Source organism: Anopheles bellator, chromosome 1, assembly GCF_943735745.2.
Source record: "Anopheles bellator chromosome 1, idAnoBellAS_SP24_06.2, whole genome shotgun sequence".
NCBI lineage: Eukaryota > Metazoa > Arthropoda > Insecta > Diptera > Culicidae > Anopheles > Anopheles bellator.
In genome coordinates, this window is record NC_071285.1 from 24,472,913 (window position 1) to 24,495,288 (window position 22,376).

Sequence of the window (22,376 nt, forward strand, 5' to 3'; positions counted from 1 at the left end):
AGAGATCTTTGATTCTTTGAAATCTTGTTCCTTCATATTCTCTTGTAATCACCATTAACAATGCCGCGATCAAGACGGTCGAATCTTTCCCGACAAAGCCGTAATGCAAGAAGGATACGAAACATTGCGATTTGAAACGGTTTGTTAAGTGCTGATTTAAATTTTTTTTGCGGCCAGTATATCCACTGCCGGCTGAAGCGTGTTCAACCGAAGGCTGGCAAGGATATTTTTGCATGTGCTGCTACCTTCTCCGATCTCTACCGATACTGTGGGGACAGACGATGCGTAACGTAATTTTTTTGACATTACAGATTAATGCCAAACTGCTGCGCTTCTGACAAAACGTATATGTTTTGGCCGAGGCGTAAACAGTTTGGCATTACAAATTAATTTTACGCTAGTTTTTACGCTTCATGTGGCCTCCCAGATACGCTACCGATCTCATCTGGTCACCCTTTCAGAGCAGCTCTCAGAGAAAGTCGCTTATCGCACCAATCAACGATCAGCATCTGGCCACTAATCTCCACGGGGAAGTAAAGAGGACAGCAAGATCTCTTTCAAATCAGGGCAACTCGGGCTACCTCCGCGGTACAACCTGGTGCCCTATTACAAATGTCGCTGAAATCGGTTCTCTTTCGAGTGGATTTTAAAGCGAACGCACCTTGTCCACGCAGCCGCCGAGCCGAAAATGGCCGAAAGTATCCGAAAAATCAATTGATTAAATAAAAACTCCTTCTTATTTGCAATAAATCAATGTCATTCGCCGATCTCATCTGGTCACCTTTGCAGATCAGCTCTTAGAGAAGATCACTTATCGCACCAATCAGCGATCAGCATCTGGTCACTAATCTCAAGCAAAGAGGACAGCAAAGAGGACAGCCAGATCTGTTTCTAATCAGGGGCATTGGGCTTCCGGTTCTCTTTCGAGGAAATCCGAGGGTCCTCTGGTGAATGTTTGAACCCCTTCACACGGATTTCAGTTTCCAACTTACATGCGCCAGACGTGTCAAGATTACATTTGCTTTAATTCGATCAAACCGTACCTACCGCTTGCGGCAGTTATCAGCAAGCCAAAGGAAACAAGTACACGGTTTGTTTTGCTTAGTTTTATTCAGATATCACTCTTTCGCCTTCGTTTTCTTTCTCTCTTACTTCCTCTCTCTCTCTCTCGCTCGCTTTCCTTTTGTTGTTATATTGTTTCCCGCTCATCCCGTTATATTGTATATCGCTCATCCCGCTCTAATCCGCTGTGATCCAGTACGCGTTGTGCAACGAGAAACATACAGAATGTTGGTTTTGCTTTGTGTTTTTTTTTTGCTCGGTTTTGGTCTAAGCTTGCAATATTTTAAAAATATGTTCTACTAATTTCGTAACAGATTAAAGGATTAAAATTCACTGTTCACGAACGTTCTCCTTCGTCCAAAACCAACCAGCGACGAGCAAATGTTCGCACTGAATAAACTATTGCTGGTGATGGAAAAATGAGACAATTTGAAAGCATTTCGTAACGCGCAGGAAACATAAAGCATGTTGGATCACTCACTACCATTTGCATTGCGTAGCTTGAAGAGACGGAGATTGGCTGCTGTTTGTTTGCTCTCATTTTGTACATCATAAACATTATTGACCTGTTTTTTTTCTTATATGAACTACTAAAGAAGCTAGGAAATGTTTATTTAATCGCGTGCTATTATTCTGTTTTCATGCGCCATCGTAAAATTTCCTTAGAAGTTATCAATCATATCGAAAATGCCTGAAGTTGACACCCGTAATATTACGTACGCGTCGTGTCGATGGCTCATTTTGCCTTGAATCCTTTTTGATTTCTTTTTGCCAGGATTGGGTTGGTTGCCGCTTACACGGTGCATTAAAGCATGACTTTCAACGGGTGTGAAACATTTGCTAGAAAAAATGGTTCCCTTGGCTATGCATTCCTCTAACCTTCGTTTCGGGGCAATTAAAATAACGACATAACGACGCTCGATTCTACTGAAGTTGGTCGATAGGAGTGTGCAGTTCAGCTCGCAACGATCCGCAGTTGCGCAACGCGTATAGGATATGGTAGTCTGCGTATTGCGCAACCGGCGTTAACTGGTACGTTTCAAAAAGATTGAACGTAGAACAAGAGTTACGAACTGGGAATACAATGATATAAAATAGCGATCGTAACACTGGAACGGAAAGAAATCACGACGCTATTGAAATGCGCACGCTAATGTCATAGGTTTTAGCGTTCTGATTTTTAGTTTATGTGTTTATCGCGTTTTAATGGAGGGTTTATACAGGTTCCAGTGTTGCAATGTTCATGCTTTCTTTAATAGTTACGTTTTTCACTACACACGTCTAATATACGCTACCTTGCCACACTGTACAATTGGTTGGTTGGTTGTTCTACTGCTGTTTTGCTATGCCGGACAAAGAGAAACACTACTTATGATGCACGGAACCGGAACCGGAACCCGCGGCAAGGCGCGGGTTCGATAAGGGAACCGCTCTTTAACACGTTTATGTTACAAAATATGTCGAACTACAGCTTCTTGCCTTTCCTCTCGTGCTTGGATAGGTTTGTGTTGTGAATTGATCACACTCGGTTCCATTCGCAGTAAAAATGTGGGCTATGGTTTAAAAGAGTTGCATTCTTAGCGTTTTAATTTGTTTCCGGTTTTGTGTGGTGTTTCCGTTATCGCTCCATCCTATAATTTGATATAATGCAACGAGGAGCCTTGTATTTTCGTGAGAAGAGACCATCTTATCAGAGAACAGTATCACCCCATTCGATTTCTCTTTTTCGCTTTCTGTAGAGTTTTGTTCGATTACTTTCCGAATACTAAAATGTAAAAATTTTGATTTTTCGCTTCCTGCCTACCTCAAGTCTGTGGCCGTCGTTTGCGCAGCGAATGTAAAGTGTGAGGGTAAAGAGCGTTTTGGAAAACAGGATCATCCTTTGATCGGTATTGTTGTTTGTTAATTTTTTGTTAGGCATTTCATGTGTTTGTTTTACACCTCTCTCTCTCTCTCTCTCTCTCAGCAGAAATCGAAACTCGTTCCGCATGTACTGCTGGCTCGTCACTTTTAGTATAACATTTATGTTTTCGATTACATACACACACACATGCATGTCGATTATCACCAGCTCATTTTACTTTAAAGAGGGTATCCTACTCGACTCTACTACTGTTTTAAAGGGATATATTCAATTTGTTTAGTTTTTTGTTTTATTTTTGCTTACAAAACTAGCATCTACTACAAAAATAATAATTAGACAATTGCATCTTTCGCACGGATGAGTGGGTGTATATTTGCACTTGTGAATAGTTCTTTATACTCGTGTGTGAATGTTGTGTCTAGTTGAGTGTTGATGGTATTTGTAGATAAGGGTGTGGGTGTGTGTGTGTGTTTTGTGTTTTGGTATGTTATATTTAAGAAAGTATAAATTCAGCTCTGCTTTGTTGCAACCATTCATCGTGTTATTTGTTGTTATGAAACTGTTTCCCTTGCCATTGGTGCTGCGCTAATTTTATTACCCGGCGAACTCCATTGAAAGCAATTTCAAGTGAGAATTCCAAACGAAACACCTCTGTAGAACGAAATCGTGTTCGGCAATTGGATGGCCCTGCAGCTTGTATGATTAATCAACGACACCGACACGGTCAATTTAAGTTCCAGTGGAAACGATTTGTAGTAGCTTGCAAGGCATTGTTGTTTATCAACTTTCATTAAATTTAGTACGGTGGCAGCTTGTGCCAAATTGACCTGACCTGTTCCGGAATCCTTTAAGCATGTAGGTAAAAGGCGTCACTATGTACTCGTACAAATGGCTGAAGTTGACGTACCCTAGCACCAGTTGAAGATGATCGAAAAGCAGATGAGTAAGAACGAAATGATACAAGTTGTTTACTCGGTGGGTCAATGGGCAAAGTTAAAATCGAAAACTTCTTACGCTCAATAACAATGAAAACTCATATCGCACTAACTATTTATTATGAGGGGCGCTAGAAAACTAGGTGACATGCGTAATCATAACATTAGTACATAAAGTGTTTCGAATAAAAAATAGGTGCGTTTTACTGTCTCTCCCAGAGTGTTCTGCTTCGACGATTTTGTTCGTACACGTAAAGTTCGCGCAGCTCGCTCAGAGAAGAAACATTTTAATCAAATCAAATGCTTGAAATCGAAAAGTGCGAATAGCTACCACAATCACAACTTCTAGCGCGCTGCGAACGAACTTGATATCGGCCGTCTAAAACTGACAACTTGTTTCTAGTAGAACCAATGGCCAAAAAAATATATGCAGATTTGAAAAATTGCAAAATTGCAGACAGTTGAATGAACTTGACAACATTACCGTTTTATTTATGTAGCAGCTTAAATTCATTCCAACGTTCATTTCGGGTTTCGCCGTATATTAAGGATAGGACCAAAGACTGGCAACAATGACGCTCTTAGCAACAATTCGAAAGATGTTAACTGGCCAATTACCATACAATCTGGTATAGGACTGATGTTGTTAACGGTTCCCAATAATAAAAAAACGGGTCCTATTGTCTCCACTAACTTTGCGCACAATTATGGCAAAGAACGAAAAAAATGTCTTTGTTTTCCTGCAGACAGATTCGATTGAAGTGCCAATGGCCGTACCTGCGCTGCCAGCAACTGCTTGCTTCAGGTTTGTGAAATAGATTGAACGTTCTACAATCTCCATATTAACTAGGACGACTACTACTTTTTTTGCTGGCAAATTCCTCAATGAGTAGATCAATGACTGTTGTTTTCGTCTTGCTTTTCTGACCATTCGGTTTCTGCAGCAGATACTTTTTAAAAGCCGCCAATCAAACAACCAGATATATACTGTGTATATATAAATGTATGTATACTGCAAACCCATTCCTATTACTTTTCTGATTGTTTACTTCTAGTTGTTTTTGTATTAACGTTCGTTGCCGAACTCATAGCATTAAGATTAATATGATTATTACTTTGTGATCTAGCTTTGTTTTGTACTCTCCGTAGTTTTTTGTTATGATTAGTGTTCTCATTACTAGCGCTACTATGCTTGCTACTAACACTATTGCTAACACTACTATTGTTGCCATTACCACCAGCGGCCAAAGTGAGAAAATGATTGGTATGTTGTGCTGGGTGAGCAGCCGGAGGAGGTGATGCCGTGTGAGTGTTTGTTGCTTCCGTAGCCAATAATGATACGGGAGATGATAAAGTTACTGTTGCAACCGTACCAACCGTTCCAGACGATGGTAAGGTTACTGCAGATATTCCATCGTTGATCGAGTGACCGGCATTCGAAGTAACAACAGTTGGCAACCCGGTGTCTAACGACGATTGATCGCTTGACTTCTGCCCACATTCCGTGAGTTCGGCCGCGGATGTTTTTGACAGTACGACCGTTCCCGTGGATGATGTCGAAGCTACAGGTGCAACCAAGGCGTTACCGTTTGTTGCCGACGACGAATACGAAGCAACCAAGGAAGCTAATGGAGCCGACGCAAACGGTGGATTCACGCATGCCGAATCTTTCGCGCCCAGCTCATCATCCGCCACGAGACATTCGTATTTTCGCTTTTGCCCCAACTTGGGAGAAGAAGGTTGGTGTGTCTCGATAGGGACGAGCAGTGCTGCTGCTGTTGCTGCTACCGTCGTCGTTGTTGAGGGATGATTGTCTCCAAGATGTGATACCCCCTTTTCCCGATTATCGCCTGTGGCGGAGTCTAAGCTGGTGTCGCCTTCGTTCATACCCATCGCAAGCAGCGCAACTTCGTCGTTTGGTGTCTCGTTTTGGTCGCTGACCAGCTCATTTAGCTCCTCCGACTCCGTAGCCGCACCATATGGATTGCAGCTCGTCACAGCGGGACTATTCGAACGCCAGTATTGCAACTCGGTCTTGCATTTGTTTAATTCCTGTGGTACCAAAAAGGACGACATATTTTAGAAAATGTCTACTTCGGTTGTACACTGCATTATCAATGATTTAGTAACCTGCAGAACCGTCGAAAACTTTCGTGATAATTCCTCATTTTTTTTGTCCGTTTCATCGAGCCGATTCGCAAACTCCAACGTTTGTTTTTGCTGCTCCGTCAGCAGCTTCTGCTGTTCGGTAATTGTTTTGGCCTGTTCGGTAGACTTACGTTTAAACGTGCGCACCTCACCTCGTAACACGGACAGTTGATCATTATACCTGTAACGGGGCAAGAGCAAGCCACACAGTAAGGTGGAGGCTGTTCGAATGCAGTTACCGAATAATCGACATAATTACCGCTTCATGCCCTGCTTTATCTTTCGGATACCCTTCCGGAGTACCATATTGCTCCGCGGTGGGGAGGATGAGCTCGAGTGTGATGTATCGCGAGACAGTAGCGAAGACGAGGTCTCCAGGGCCGCAAAAGACTTTGTACTCTTGGCTGTGGAAAAGAGTGTGATGATCAATCAATCAACATGGCGCGAGAAAAGATAATTTTGAATAAAAAGCGAAAAAGAACGTCAGCCACTTACTGAAATAAGCAATATCAGGTAAATTTGGTTCTATGTGCTCCTTGAAGTACTCCATAGCCATAGTAGAGAGATCGAATAGCTCGTCGGTTACCTTGAACGGACGATCTAGTGCCGGTGTTGTGCGAATGTAACTTATTACGGAATATACCTCGTCCAGAATCTGTAATCATGGTGAAGATGTTTTTCATAAAAGATTAACCGAAAACAATTAACCGAAGTAAACAAATGGTTATTTAAGGTAACGGTACCAATAGAGATCATATTTTCCCGTTGATATACTTAAAGTGCCATGTCGAAATGTAATTGTAATTAGCAGAAGATTTTATGTTCTACGTTAACCATTCAAGAAAAAAAAACTTTTACTTTTATTCAACGTTATGGTCGTAAATGAAACTCCATATTCTTTACGCGTATCTTCATAAAAAGGGGAAATGTTAATTTCAATCTGTTGTGTAATCTTTCTCCTGCTACATTTTGTGGGAATGGGTTCTTCGTAGGCACAAACTACGTAAAAGTTGAAAGTCTCCCCGTCGGGTACTGCTGTGAAAGAGGCTCACAGCGACGAATAATATTGCAATATGCACAGCTATCGCTCAATCACATAGATGGTAAAAAACAACCAATTTTCACAAGTGTTGTTAACACATACGATGAACAAACAAATGCATGCTGCAGTTAAATAATGCATCAAAATGCCAATGGTGCCACTGCTGTGCACACTCCACATGCCAGTCGGCGAAGGATGTAGAGTGGAGTAAATATCTTCGAGGAAACTGTACTTACCGCGCCGGGGAAAAAACAACAGTGCTTCCTTTCGATATGTTTACCAAACGTCATTTGCAGTAACGAGAGGCGCATGTAACACGTCTCCAGGATATCGCATTCGTATGCCAGTGGATGGTTCCGTCGCGCCGATTCTCTGCAAAGACAAGGGACACATGAACATATTGGATATATTAAAACAAAGTTATTTGTAATGAAAGTGTGTTAAAGTTATTTGTAGTAAACTGCAGAAACTAAATGTTTTTGATACACATGAAAAATGTTAGCCATACATGTTTAGAACATCTCAAATTCCAAAAATGACACAAAACAAAATTTTATTTCTCCTGTCATGCAGTCCGTTCTACAGTCCGCAGATGTGGAGAACCAGCTTGTTTTGATTATTTGACCCAAGTTTATTCAATTGCGTGGGGACTTCATGGCTACTTTAAGAGTAACCAATGCTTACATGTTGTTTTGTCTAGGCTAGCCTGGGTATTGTGGTGTATTATTGTTGTGAACTATTTCTGGGTCGTTTATTAGCAACAAGATTGTGGCATGTTTTGAACATATACAATCATGAGTAGTCTTACCTTCGGGGCATCTTTGCTTTGACGGTGTGAAAGCGTGTTTGCATTTGATTTTGCAGCTTTTGAAAAGTGGAGTTTAATTTCGAACTGCACACCTGGTTCATCTGATGTGATATCTGCGAAAGAATAATTCAAAACAACATAAGTGGCTAAAGCAAACTGTGGATAATAAGGAATCATAGGTTTCTATCATAGAAATCTTACACATTAATAATACACTGGTTAGATGTGTAGATTTGTTGTTCATTTATATATCATTTGAATTGCAATATAACTATTTGAAATACAACATAATAAATACGTATTTTCCTATTCAAGGTTTGCTCATCCATATCATCATCATACAAACATAATCCTGTCACAAAGTGCGCTGTAAAAATATTTAAACGTAGCGTTCAATAGTTAACACACGGGAAAGTATTCAATAGAAGATAATCGAAACTGATTCAAACCAATTTCCCTGCCGTTGCAACCGATTCCTTATAAACACAAGTGCGACGCGTGCCGTGAGCAGGATAAAACATCCACAACAAACCTTTCAAGTCTAACCAGACTTCATTAAAAATTGAACGCTAATTTTACAAACAATGTTGTTGCGGTCGCTATTCATACAGTCCAGAGTGTAATTTGACGAGCAGCTATCTTCTCGTTTCTTTTCTGAAACTGTACAGCACGCTACATAAATAATATCACTTCTCAAACCACCCTCATCACTCTTTACCACATTCGTAATGTACGATGGAAGTTTGTTCGTTGCACGACGGTATTTAAAATCGAAACTTTGCGCTGAGGGTTTTTTTGATTGCCCATCGCTCCTGGAGGCGGCGGACAATTGGGAGATGTTTTATGTTTAGTGTGCAGTGTGTGTGTATTACAATAGAGGTTGATGTTAATGCCGTATGTAAACCATATAAAACGATAGTGACGATCGAATAAAAGTTGTTAAACCTTTGATAAAATTATTTATACAAAGAATTATTGTGCTAGCTATTTCATTCATTAAAATGGCAATTTACGTGTCTGTTCCCTTCTTTCACTCCGTTCTCTTCCAAACTATGGAAATTGGAATCGGAAAAAAATTTAATTATGAATGAATGAACCCATTAATTGAGCTTGAAATCGTTCTAGGTATGATTATGTATAGGTGGTTGTTTTATTGTGAATCGTACCTACAGTTTCAAGTGAAAAGTGTAAATGAAATTCCACGAGGATCAACACGGCTTCCCATGGGGATGCAAGCAGTTTTAGATCGCAAAATACATCCCAAACTACCTTTACCTCCCGTTTGTAGGGCACTGATTATCTCCACAATTTACGCAGACGAAGTACCGGATCATCAACTTCTTCATTGAGCTCTTCGCTTGTCTCCACCCCCGTAGTGATTGGTTTCCACTGTGTTAGCGAAGCAAAGTGAAACCATAACTCATTTACTCGCATAATTATAGGTGCAGCATGCAGCAACAGAGCATGATGTGCCTATCTGTCGCCCCCATCGATACTGCGCGAAGTCCTGCTTGACATTATTGGGAGAGCAAAGTTATGACCAGAGGAAGTAATCCATCCATTCTCTATCTCCGGTGCGGTACAATCGCATCCGAGACATAACTCAGTTTAATTTATGATGAAAGCTACTTCAGTCGCTTCCAATTGCACTGAACCAGCTAGTCCGGATTATTACTAGGACAACCGACGACAGGGTTTACCTTCGCCGTGTGCCTCTCTACCGTCGGCATGATGATGTCGGACAGGCTCCCACTCGGTCGACGTAATCCTTTCCACAATTTGCCCAACAAACATGTCAATGACGCAATGCCGTAAACACCGTATTTTAGCATGTATAATGTAATCTTTAACCGTAGCTAAGCTGAGTAAGAAAGCTTCTGTTGGCAGGTGCACTTGGCAGTAGCAACAAGCATGATAAGTTGCATTTGTAGAAAAATGTAATGACCAACATGATTCAGGAAATGCCATTCTACAGTAATTGGTTCAATAAATTTAATTAGGCTCTCATACTTTACTCATACTTAGGAACTTTCATCATTCGTTAATGGAAAAATTATTTTATGTTGCAAATGATACCAATGGCAGCAATACGTGGGCCGAAGAATATGCCGGTTACTAAAAACTGTACGAAAGAAGTAAGTAACATTAACTTATTGAAGCGCACCAAGCAGAGTGGAAAATTTGCACCTGATTCCCAAGAGTATACATACAACCATTTATATCAAGTTGAGCCTAGTTATTTAAAGCTTCAATCCTTTCCGACATCCTTTCGAACGTCCATTAGGTCGTCCTGAAAACAATTGTTCCGAGGATTGCCCTTAGTTTAAGTCGGGCATCAAGTATGATAGTATACTAAAGAATAATGCATATATGCACCCTGTCTCTCGCTGTTGTCGAACAGGTGCGAATAATGTTGCTGCGGAGAGTGGTTCTGCCGGGAACAAAAGCACCAGAGTGCGGTGAGTGGCTCCGAAAACTGCAGGTGAATATAACACAATGCACAATGGACAGAGAAGTGCATCTAGACCGAAACGGAGCGCAGGTTCGTTACACCGAGGCGGACGCTCGGCTTGTCCACACGAAAATTCGTTCAAACAACTTTACAAGTGACTTTGTAGTGCGCTTCCGTTTTTTTTTAACTGAACCTGCCAGTCTATAAAGTAGCAGCATGTGCATCGTAGCCACTCGCAAAAATACTTCCCGGCACCACCGTGTCCTACATGTTCATGCTTACGAACTTCGTCGTCAGCAGAATATTGTTTTTTTTTGTCTTCTTAATACACATTCGTCTAACACTTCAAAAAGACGCTTTCGCCTTCAGCACACAACAGTACTGAATGAATGACTACTACAAGCCCCTTCTGTGGAGCCCGCGTTCCGGTGAACACACCTTCCTTCCGAATTCAAAAGCAGAACGAATCCTAACCAAATGCAGGCAACCAGTGTATGCAGTCATTATGCACTGCATAAGTCAGCGGTGCTCATGTTGCAGGCACAGGGGCACACTGGATGACATTGTATGCAGCTCACACACATATATAACAGTTTTGGGTTTAAGCAATAGGGCAAGTGAACCAGAAATGTTGCTCAAAATTACTCGCCTTGAACATTGGGACGGAACAAGAACACCGAACTAACCATCAGACTACTCATCAACAACCGATGCGACTGACATTGCTGTAATGGCAAAGCGAGCTTACAATGTGTTTCATATTTATGGACTTCTTCATACATTAGGGATACATGAAACAGCCTTTCTTGGCCTTTCCCGCAACGCGTTTTGATAACCTCCTATACGATGGTGCTATGCAACTCTATACGAGGTGTGCTGCATTTGGCCTGAAACCATAAAGTCATGAACGACACACGTGTGTCAAAAAATTGTGCGAGCTGCCACTGCTGCATGTGCTATGCGATTCCCTAGGCAGTAAATTTGTGAAGGAACAATTTTCCTGCGGAATTGGCTGGCAGAGGAATACGGGCAACCCTCAAGTATCAGATATCATAGCGGGGAGACTCATTTATTGATTTTTATCTCGAGCGTGCCCTTGCTGTGGGTTAATTGCATCCGTTAATATGGTACAAAGGTACATGCAATTCTTCATGTTGAATATATTCGCAAAAAACCGGATCGTTGTGGTCATGTAGAAATGATCGTTACCAAAAAGGTTTACTTGCATAATCTATTGTTGCACGGAACGCTTATTTGCTAAAAACATGATTAACCGTTTTTATTCAATTAATCGGTTAAACGATTAACGATTATGTACAAGAAAGTGTATAAGCCACCGTGCGTCCCATACTCGTCGTTAGTACAGGGTGGTCAAAAACGCGTGCACTTTTTCATTTGGGTTTAAAACAAATATGTCTGAATATTTTTCGATGTAATGTAATGTAATTTTTCTCAATATCATGCTAGAAGATGGAGGAAGCTATAATAATGACTAAATATTTATCCTCCATCTATGGCCTTTTTAGATCTCTACCGAGAATATTATAAGCCGAACCATTTGTAATTGTAGTAACGGTCGGATGCACAATCAAATATCGATGCGCCAGGGGGCCATTTGCTTTATCGAAACCAACATCAATCGTCAAGGACAGTAGATAAATTGAACTTCTCAACCTCATGTTTGCAACACTATTTTGGTTCTTACATAATGGGTCTTGTAAAAATATTGTTTGAACAAAAATATTTTTATTGAAAATCGATTTCAATCGTACTCAATAGAGGAGCAAACTCCACGTTTCGTCCGTTTTTTGCAATTCGATTGACAGTTCTCGATTGACAACTCCTTGCAAATACCATCAAATGCCAATATTATCCCGGGTCTTAAAACGTTTTCTGCACCATGATCACTTGCTTTGTATATTCCCTTAGTTAACAACCGATTTATTTGCATCAGATCATGTTGCAGCCGAAAGTCGTGCATTTTTTAAAACGCTGCCCTGTTTAGATGATTCCAAACCGTCCAAACGGTTCCAAACGTTCGATGCCTCTGAAACGATTTAGCGGCTTTAGAGATTGTTGTGACATAACTAAAGGAGGAGATGATTTCACACATGGCGGTATTACTCAATGAATGCTCACACGCCCAAAGAAAAAAACAAGAAGCGAAACAAACATCGAATGCACAGGTTAAATATTGTGATCACATTGATTGTTTGAAATTGAACATTTCCTACTCGAAGGGCGATCGTAAGTAATAGATAACATTATGGGATCACTGACAAAATGTCAGGAGATAGCCAAGGGTGAGATGTAGATGTGACAGTGAGCTAAACAGAATCATTGCGAACACATCACTACTGGGTTCAGGAAATTGACTTTTGTTTCACAATTTCTTGGGAATCGAATTGGAAGTGTATGCGAACCTTCGAATAGAGTATAATAACGCATACAAAGCTTTAGTGCTCCGCTTAGTGGCATTTACACAGGATTAGGATTGGAATAGTTTGATGATAAACCTCATGCAATTAATGGTGTACAATCATTGAATGTTAAGGCTGCGATTAAAGTACAAAAAATATACTCTATGTATTATTGTGAATTGCGAAAATTATGCAAATTAAATAAATTTTTCATACAACCATAAAAAGCTTTTAAAAGTAGAATAGAATTTAGAATTCCAGCACAATTCCCAATTCAAATGAGATTATTTCAGACTAAACGAAAGGCTAAACGTTTAGTCAGGCAATTTACTCCGTTTGAAACTTTATGCGCTTTTCTCGCTAGAAAGATAGGTGGTCAGACAGGCGGGCGCGTTTTGCTTTCACCAAAGCACACAGGACGAACCTGAACCCATGAACCGCACTTTGTCTGGCACAACTACGACAACGTCGCCTCGGTCGCTTCCTTACTTCCCGCACAGAAAGGGCCATGTATTCGATATTTTATCCTTTCGAGAGTGCGTCAGCTACGGATAGCTTGAGGAAGTGGGACCGGCGGATATCGTTTAACGTTGTGATCTCTTGTGAATACACTATCTTCCGAGCGGATGCGCAATCATGTTGTGACCGATTGTAAGCGACAACTAGGTAAAATTTAAAAACAAACCTCAAAAGATAAACTAATCAGTGCAGTGAACTACCACAAATGCCATGCAGTACTTACCCCTCGCATATGGCCAATCTGTTTGTAGCCCACATAGGATAATATATGATCCAGCAGCTCCGTGGGCAGGTCCATCAGGTTTAGCTGTCTTAACTCGGTCCCAGCGGATGGCTGATTTGGCAACGGGTGATTGCTGCTGCTGTTCTGTAGCGCACCACCGCCTGGTGCCGTGGCTCCCTTGCTGCTGGAGCTGCTGGTGGTTGATGATGCCGCCCCAATATTGGCTGAGGAAGACGACGATGCAGATGGTCCGGTGGTGCGGAATAAATGAAGACACGACTCTTCCGATGTTGCACCAGTCATTTGTCGTGTGGACACCATTGTGATGGATGTATCTGTCTAGAGGTAGAAAAAAAGGAGAATACCAACATTGAGCGCACTTGGGTGATGTGGTTTAGTGTAATTTATAAATGAATTCCAGACTAAATAGAAAGACACCGACGTTGTACCACAATCCAAAGCAAATGAGACCAAATTAAATATCTGCCAACTTTCAATTAAAAGCCTCTTTGGATGCATTACCTTTGGAATTGCGTTCTGAAAGAATTTTTCGTGGTTCGCAAACCGCCACATAAAGGAGATATCACACCGCAGCACATTTCCAGAACATGCGCCGCCCTACACGTCTTTAGAGTCCTCTCAGGAGCGACACAGATGGGCGACACCGCAGGATCACGGCACAGCACAGTCCTCTTGAGCGAGCCCGAAAATCAAATAAATAAACCCAGAAGCATAAAATTCAATCTAAGATTAGCGCAACTGTTGCCCTTTCCGTTAGCTCTCCCCCAAGTACGTTCGGCTCCACACGCTCGTTTGTCTGCTTCGTCCAGAATGTTCTAGTGGTTCGTCCGTGGTTCTCATTCGCAAACGGAAAGAACATTCACCGGCATCGGAACTCGACGCAACCGGGAGCGAACCGAGAAGGGAACGGAACACCCTTCATCATCGTGACAAGTCCCTAACCGAAAGGCTAACGGAATGACGGCGAACATAATCAAAGCGTAAATGCAACCACGAGGCCTTCTCGACGAGAGAATTGACGATAATGCCCATGCCATACCATTCCCAGCACAGTGAAAAGGCACACAGCAACACCAGTGCCGGATTGATATTGTTTTCTCTTCGGCGGCCATCTGTATCTACCGTTTTATATCGCTATTCGTTTGGTCGCCTCGCCAGCGCAACAACGATCGTAAAGTATTCGCAAAGATTATAGTCCTTCGCCGTTCCGCAAATGTCGGAATGGAGAGAATGTCTCCCCTCTATTACTACAATTGCTGCCACTGCCAAAGGATGCATTTAACGTTTAACGGCAAGAGACTGAACTATTGAACCATTTCAACCGCAGCATCCAAAGTTTAACATTTTCAAATAAAAACATAACATCAAACGGTTCAACAAATATCGATGTTGTATACGAAACAACGACGCACATTTCTTGCTGCGCATTTTTATCAAATCGCCGCACCAATCCCGTGATCCCCACAACTGCGGGAAAACCTTCCGTGAATTCGTACAATCTGCAGCATTGCATTGCGCTTCAAAGAACGGAGACCTATTACCGCGAATTCGATTGCAAACTGCTGTTGCAATAGACAGGCAGCAAAAAGCAGCGTTTTCTTGTTAAATGCATTCATCATAATCGCCGATGGTGCGGGACAAGACAGGAGCACAGGCGGAATGACGACGAGCAACGGGCCTTTACATCTTTGTCACGCAAAGCCCGTTGATCAGCGCACTCATTTCCGGGCGGGAATTATCATTACCGCGAAAAGGAAGCGGAATAATTGAAATCGTCGTTACATTAGGAACCGGCACACGCCTTTCCTCTGGGCGTTCGTCGCATAACTCTTCTCCTCTCTCACGCCAAACACACTCTAATAAGACCAGAGACGCGAGAATGTGACGCGCCAAACATCGACAGCTCATCACGGCGGTGCTGTTGGTGCTGCTACTGCCTTTAAGCACATCATAAAATCACATTAGCGACTGGACAGGCGGCTCTCCCTCTCTGTCTTAGCTCCTCCGCAGTCCAACTCTGGTCAAACACCGCAAACATAATATGCCTACAAAACATACGTCGCGGAGAATGGGTTAGAATATATTCTAATTTGAGTGCTTCAAGAATGCCTCTTTTCAGTAATCCTTACGGTAGATCCGCTTCTTGCGTCTGTTCACAGTAAAACAACTTTCAAACCACACCGCAAACGATAGAGAGAATAATTGGTTTTCGCGCCAGCCGACTGTGTCCTTAAATGCTGTCACTGTACTTCTCAATTCTTTCCCAAATGCGGGGGCCTCAGGGTACGCTTCGCGCATCCACGTGTACCTCTCTTCGGTGTCGTCACACCTGTTGGAGAAACGGTTGCGGCCGGGCGAATGTGCATTTAATGAAGCAAACAGCATGAACGGTCGTCGCGACCGTCACGTTTCCGTCTTTCCAGGGTGTCTGGTTTCTGCTACTTCCATAGAACTGCATTTTCGAGTCCTTGTTCCAAACCTAAAATGGTTGTGAACAATCCTACTCTGCAACTTCTACTCAAACCCTACTTCTATTCAACCTCTTTCGAGGCACAAAATCGTGCATAAAGTATGCGGTTCGAAGATAACTATTTATTAAGATTTGCCCCAAAAGTTTGAGTTCCATTTTAAACGGCATTAGTTTTAGTTGTAATTTACTCAATTCGCGTTCAAAGAATTGGTACCCTCCAGTGGTCGATTACCAGCTTTAATCGTCATCTTGTGTCTGTTCAGAACATTGGTTTTTGTTTCACCGTTTTGCTAAAGCATATGCCATCCATGAAAAAGAGAATTTTCCTCCAAAGTGTTGTGCCTTAGCTTGACAGTTAAACAACCAGACGGAACCCTTATTCAGTTCACGCAAAGAAAAAATCTTTCTAGTCGGTTAAACAGAATCCGGTTCTCCTCCAGGCGTTTTTTAAAACGTCAATTCCTATGTAAAAAGATACTGTAGACATCAATTTCCGTTCATTGAAAGTTTGATTCCGGTTTCATGATAACTCGAAGAGCGCTGGAAAACTGGGACAGTTTACTGATTGAAAAGTTCACCATCCGATCAGCGGCTTTCGCATACCTTCTATTGTGTCATGTAAAATATTCAAATTGAAAGAGCTTTCGTTCGTCGACAGAGCACCGAGTCGCCGGGAAAATATCACCCTGGATCAAATTCTTCTTCACGAGCGTAGCCAATTTACCACAAAGAAGAGCGCAAGTAGTAGAGGTCCCTTTTCGTGCTCGTTTTGCTTGTGTTTGATCGGTGTTTGTGCTTTTTCCGAAACACACTGACAGGGGGGCGGCAGTTTGTTACATAAAATGCACCTTGCCTTACCGAGGCTGCTGTCAGTTGATACCCGCGGTACAATGAGAAGTTGTCGGGCCGGGCCCATCGTATTGATAAAATTTAATGAAGGATGTCGATTCAAGCGTTTATTTCCGGACACGGTCCAACGGTTCCTCCCGCGCACGGTAGGACGCCGGGTTCAACGGCGGTTCCGGCGGGCACCACACCAGCCTGAACCGGTTTGTTGGATGGAGCAGTGTGGTGCTGTTGCTGGTAAAAATTTAAACATCGGTTCCACTTCCTCCAGGGTGCCGGTACAAATAAAAAAAAAGGTCACTAAAACGCGAAGGGGCCGAAAAGTGCCAAACTATTGATTTTACTTCCAGTGTCCGCGCGCTGCTCTTGCTGTTGGCCCAAACAATCGACCTGCTCTGCACACTACTGTGTCCCGTGTGTCTCACAGAAACAATCCTGGGAATTAACAACACAACTAGAGCGTCCACACCAAGCACTGGTGGCTGGTCAACAACTCGCGGGCGGTTAAATCACAACATAGTTACAACAACCATTGTAACTTGCAATTGCAGCAATGCAGATGTGTGTGCGTATGTGCGCCGAGCTGATGGATATGCAGTGATGCACATCGCGAGTTGCATATTGCAATCAATTTGTGCAGCGCAAACTGTAACGCCCCCCCGTGGCAGGCAGTACAATACGCAAACGGCATTCCCCGCACGCGACACGTGAGGAGCGCAGGAAAACGGAACCATTTTCGTGTTTACTCACGGGCCTCCCCAGGCCGTTAAGTGTTTGGCTGGAAAAATATGTAAAACGCTGCATCCCAACCTTTGACACGGCTGCGAAACCCTCAGCACTGCAAATCGTTACAAATTTATTAGCACACCAACAGCTGCTGCCGCCGTCGGTAAGCAAAGTACCGGGCAGACCTACCTCCGATAGAAGGGTTCGGTTAAAAGCGATCGAAAACACCCGATCAATATAATTGCGCTAAAATTGGTCACTTTGAAGCAGCATTGCATTGAGGTGCCCCACAACCGAACCATAACGATCGAATAAGATAACTTGTAAAGAATATAGTAACTTATAGACGGCGGGCCATTCAAGACAACATTCAGCACAACATTGACCGCTAGTAAATTGCAGAGACAAACGCAAAGATTTTGTATGTGTGCGCTTGGTACGATAGGCAGGAGGAAAATAGAGTTCAGGACAATGCCAGATCACACGCATCGACTTTGCAGTTATTTTTGTAATATGCAATAGAAACAAGGATGGTCCTTTGTCATGAGCCATAATGGATTATACTTTACAAGAATTAACTTTGGTGGTTACTAAACATAACACTGAGCCGTTGTTTTGGATAAAGAAAGCGACGTAGAAAGAGCAACCAACACCTTTTTATTGAAAAATCGGTGCTACTCGGATCGGATCACCAGTTTCGCAATTAATTTTAAGTCCTTATCTATGATAAGGTGAGTGATTTCTGCCATCAATATAAGGCACACACGAAATTTTCATTGTTTATGGGGCCAATATACTCATGCTCGTGCTCCTGAAGCCTTTCTTCTGCCTTTTAGGTAAAGATCTTGATTAAACATAGTATTTTTGCTTTTAATTCCGCCCAACGTTAGAGATTATGTATAAAAAAAGGTAAGATAATCAGGATCGTGTTTAAACCTGTTCTTGCTTTTGTATTTAACATTTTAAAGAGTCCTTACTCGATCGATCGATTGCTTTTATAATTACAGCAGATTCGACGAGAGATTGTCGAGGCTTTTCGATTTTGGGTTCCCCGAGGCCATAGGCAACATTGGATCGGGTGCCTCCAGAGCCAGAGTATGCTGCTGCCTGCCGACGAAGAACGAATGGGTTTAAAACAGTTGCTACACATGCATATGGAAATCAGGCCAAAGGAATCCACCGCGCGGTCACAGCAATCCAGGATTCGGGCGCAGGGAAACGGCTCTGTTTCTTTTGCTTATTATTTCCCACCTTATGCCACACCGAAACGAGAAGCAGGCTACGACGACGATGAAGACAGGCAGCCGCGACCAGCACCACGGGTTTGATCGCTCACCTTCACAAGCGTCAATTACCACATGCAGCACAAACACGGCCAAAGCCACTCGGTAATTGTCGATGGCGAATTTAACGCACTGGAAAAAGGATACTGGGACTCAAACGCTGGATCTTGCAACGCGTGCACCAAACGGATGTGGCCCCCGAGCCTGGAAACCGCACAGAAAGTGTGGTGCATCACGGCCTGCAAGCAGCTCTCAACAAATGCTCAGGTTCAAACATGTTTCAATCATGACCATAAATCTAATGAAAGCTTGGTGATGTAACCGAATGTGGTTAACATTTCGGGTTTTTGGGCATACATTGTCTATTGGAATGGAATGGATTGGAATAAATTAAAAATTGAAATTTGAAGCAAAGCATCTTAGCCTAGATGGAAGTAGCTTCATGCACATATCTCTCAAATGATAACAACTACAAAAATTAGATGAAACTCACCTTTTAACGGGTTCTCGAGAGTCCTATTTTATTGGCTTCGACCGGCAACACTGTTACCGTCGTTTGTTGTCGAGGCGTCTTTGCAAAATCAGTCACCGAAGAAATCACAGTTCACAGAGTGCCAACTGAACTAAACGATATACTTCTTTCCAAACCGAGTTAGGACGACAACACAGAAACACACTCTTCCAATAGGACAGGGTCCCGAAAATGTCTCACACTTCGATTTTCTCACTCACGCACGTTTTAGCGATTGTACCCGAATTGGTTCCTCCTTTCAGCCAGTCACTGCCAGTAATGCCACTTTGCCTCACTGCACGTTCCACGGACGGCTACGATGGTGCTAGCAACGTTTGCTGGATGGTAAATGTTCTTTAGTACTTCTCGATATTCACTTGCATGTCGTCTTGCGGTCTTGGGTCTGGGTGCCTTCGTAACGTTGAGTTACACGCTTCGGGAGCTGACTCTACACGCTACGGGACGCTGTAAAATGAAGGTGAAGGTGAATTTCGCTGCCATCGTAAATAGTACCGTAATTTGAAGGTGACCAGTTGATAAGCTGCTAAGCGGGGTGTTCCTTACAACACGGCTTTCGAATACAACCCCCTGCAGGTAAAACGACTGCTTCAAGCTTGGCAACATTTACTTTAACATTTCTCCAAATCCTGCCTATTCATTATTGTTGCCACTCTCTTCTGCTCCCGTGTTCCTTCGGTCGGTCTGCCATCCTTATCACCGCCACTCGGCTTAGAAACGCGGATGAGTACAGAGAACGAGAGCGAGTGGCCTACTTCGTTTTCTTCTGCTGCTTCGTTCAGCACAAGCTTCGCTGCGTTAGCAACATCAACATGACTACATCACATTTTCCGAAAGGCAACAACAGCCTCCACAAGATTTGCACCCTTCCCCCGGGGGATAAAGATGTGTGAAGGCAAAGAGGCTGCAAATTAATAAGAGGAAAAAAAGCGACGAACTGAACAAAGAGCCAAACAGACGATCGCTCGCTATTGCTCAGTTGATTAGTTCCCAGTGTGGCCAGGGAAGATTGATGATGGTGGTCGTAAAGGTGTACGTATCGACGAGAGGTGCTGGTCGATGGTTATGTTTTATGTATGTTTGAAGCACACTCCACTCCGCTTCAGGGTGCTTTAGTCCCAATTTTGGACACACAATTCTCTACCCCCATTGTAAGTTTTACACACGGCAATTGCACGGCCGATTAAGATGCTTTTACTTCTCGTCTGGCGATGCTGCCAACTGCTCTGCGAACTGCTATTGTTCGCAGCATTAGTACCACACAGTGGTGCAGTTGTAACTCACACAAATCCCCCAGCAGGCAGCACATGCACACAGAGATAGGATAATCGAGATCCATGTTGCCATGCCAACTGTGGAACGGTGACCCTACGGGATGATATGTTTAATTGTCTCACACATTACCGGCAACCTATGGTCAATTCGCGAGCTTCGTCAGCCCTCGCTAGGCCTACGTTCGGGAGACATTTGAATATCACACAACAGAGAGTGCCAGCGTTTGTGCGTATTGCATTGCACAAGCAAGGGTTCCAAAGGACCTCCTCCGGTGACTAAGGGCGCAGTCGAAACGTGCCGTGCCGTTTGGAGGCCTATTGCTTCAGGAGGAAGTTCGCAGCAGGGGATCGGCAAAACACAACCGAAGGGCATATACACCGCCAAACGTAGGACGAGCCGATTAGTTCGCTGTTAAAACCACTCGGCGATGCTCTGCTCTGCCAACATCCGTGGCCGCCCTCTCTTTCTCCCGTGAGCGTGTTTCTCTCCCTCGCAACCAACTACAGTTAGCTCTGGAAAAGAATCATAGACACACAAACACAAGTACACGAATGTACCCATACATGTATATGTATACTTATACACTATGGCAAACAATCAAACTAGCAAACAATCGATAGGCTCTTTGGCATGTCGGTGCGTAGCCGATTGCTTTAAATTTGCGATCTGCTCATTAATTCCTGTGCGCTCCTCATTACTGCAATGATCAGAGCTCACAGCCTACAACGCGAGCAATGGAGAACCACGGCGTAGCATCCTTTCCTCAGACGGATGGGAACGGATAAAAGGAACCCTTCCACTGACCCGCAAACCATGGGGCGGTGATTCTTCGATGGCTCGATGCAACCGTTTTCAATCTAAAACGTAGAAAACGTGTGGTCACTTCATCGAACTGTAAAGCCAACTTGTGCGAGAGATATCGACCGGACGCAAGCAGTGGGGAACACGTATCAAAAGACGTATCATAACACCTTTACGAAACGGATTGCGCATTGTTTCACTTCCGCTTCCGATTTTACCCAAACGGGCGAACGCTAATTGGACGATCCGGTGGCGATCGGATGAAAATGGGGAACTAGCTCAATCGCCGCGGTATCTAAGGCACAAACGTGCGATGGAAAAACTGACGAGAAACAAGACACGATTCGTCGTTGTGTGCCGTGTCCAATTGGTCACCCGAGTTTGCGACACGCTTTGGCTAAGCCACGGTTTGCCTGAAGAGGTCTAGGGCTAGACTTACGAATCACTTACACGACGCGTTTCGACGCTGAGTCGCTGCTGCTGCTGCTGGTCGTGAAAACTGATTACAATCCGAATTTCCAATTCGCTGCTCCGCTCCGTGTTCGATCGCGCAAGGAAAGAAAATGAACAACGCGAACACCACCTTGACAGCTCGCCAAAGGCTCCCTCTGCGACGCTCGAGTGCGACCGGGACAGCGATAGGGCGCGCGCGAAAGAGAACAGTGCTGTGCCGAGCGCGCGCTATGACGTTTTCACCGCGAACGACTAATTGTGCTTGCAATTGTGCGACTTACATGAACAACGATCGGATCCCGATTCAAAAACAAACGCCCGTGAGTAGAACAACTAGTTCTTGGGCTGGCACTAGTGTGGCGGTGGTATGAAAGAGATAACTGTCGAACGGAAAAACTGGTAGAAAAATAAACAAAACCCATCGCACAAAACCGACAAACCGTTGACGTCTCGCGCGCGCTGTCACAAGAACGCAAACACGTTCGCTTCAAACGTCTGA

At 43.3% G+C, this 22,376-nt stretch overlaps 1 protein-coding gene across 2 annotated transcripts; it reads right to left on the reverse strand.

The window, feature by feature from the left end:
* Positions 1 to 1,117: 1,117 nt before the first annotated feature.
* LOC131206105 (uncharacterized) lies at positions 1,118 to 21,998 on the reverse strand. Of its 2 annotated transcripts, none has more exons than XM_058198502.1 (9): positions 21,875 to 21,998; positions 19,313 to 19,795; positions 13,474 to 13,808; positions 7,860 to 7,972; positions 7,288 to 7,423; positions 6,505 to 6,664; positions 6,269 to 6,413; positions 5,992 to 6,190; positions 1,118 to 5,913 (listed from the first exon to the last, which is right to left on the reverse strand). In XM_058198502.1, exons 3-9 carry the CDS (start codon positions 13,792 to 13,794, stop codon positions 4,891 to 4,893), a joined length of 2,097 nt encoding a protein of 698 aa, XP_058054485.1. In that variant the 5' UTR covers positions 13,795 to 13,808; positions 19,313 to 19,795; positions 21,875 to 21,998; the 3' UTR covers positions 1,118 to 4,890. The 2 variants fall into 2 exon arrangements, with proteins under 2 accessions (XP_058054485.1, XP_058054484.1); XM_058198501.1 differs by having other exon boundaries at positions 13,474 to 13,812.
* Between the last annotated feature and the right edge of the window lie 378 nt (positions 21,999 to 22,376).

What these genes read in the sequence shown, in the direction of transcription:
- LOC131206105 (XM_058198502.1), bottom strand. Translation starts at nt 13,794, where the DNA reads ATGGTGTCCACACGACAAATGACTGGTGCAACATCGGAAGAGTCGTGT. An exon ending in ACCTGATATTGCTTATTTCA is followed by an intron (nt 6,414 to 6,504) that starts GTAAGTGGCTGA and finishes TCTTTTCCACAG; the next exon opens with CCAAGAGTACAAAGTCTTTT. An exon ending in AGTTTTCGACGGTTCTGCAG is followed by an intron (nt 5,914 to 5,991) that starts GTTACTAAATCA and finishes TTGGTACCACAG; the next exon opens with GAATTAAACAAATGCAAGAC.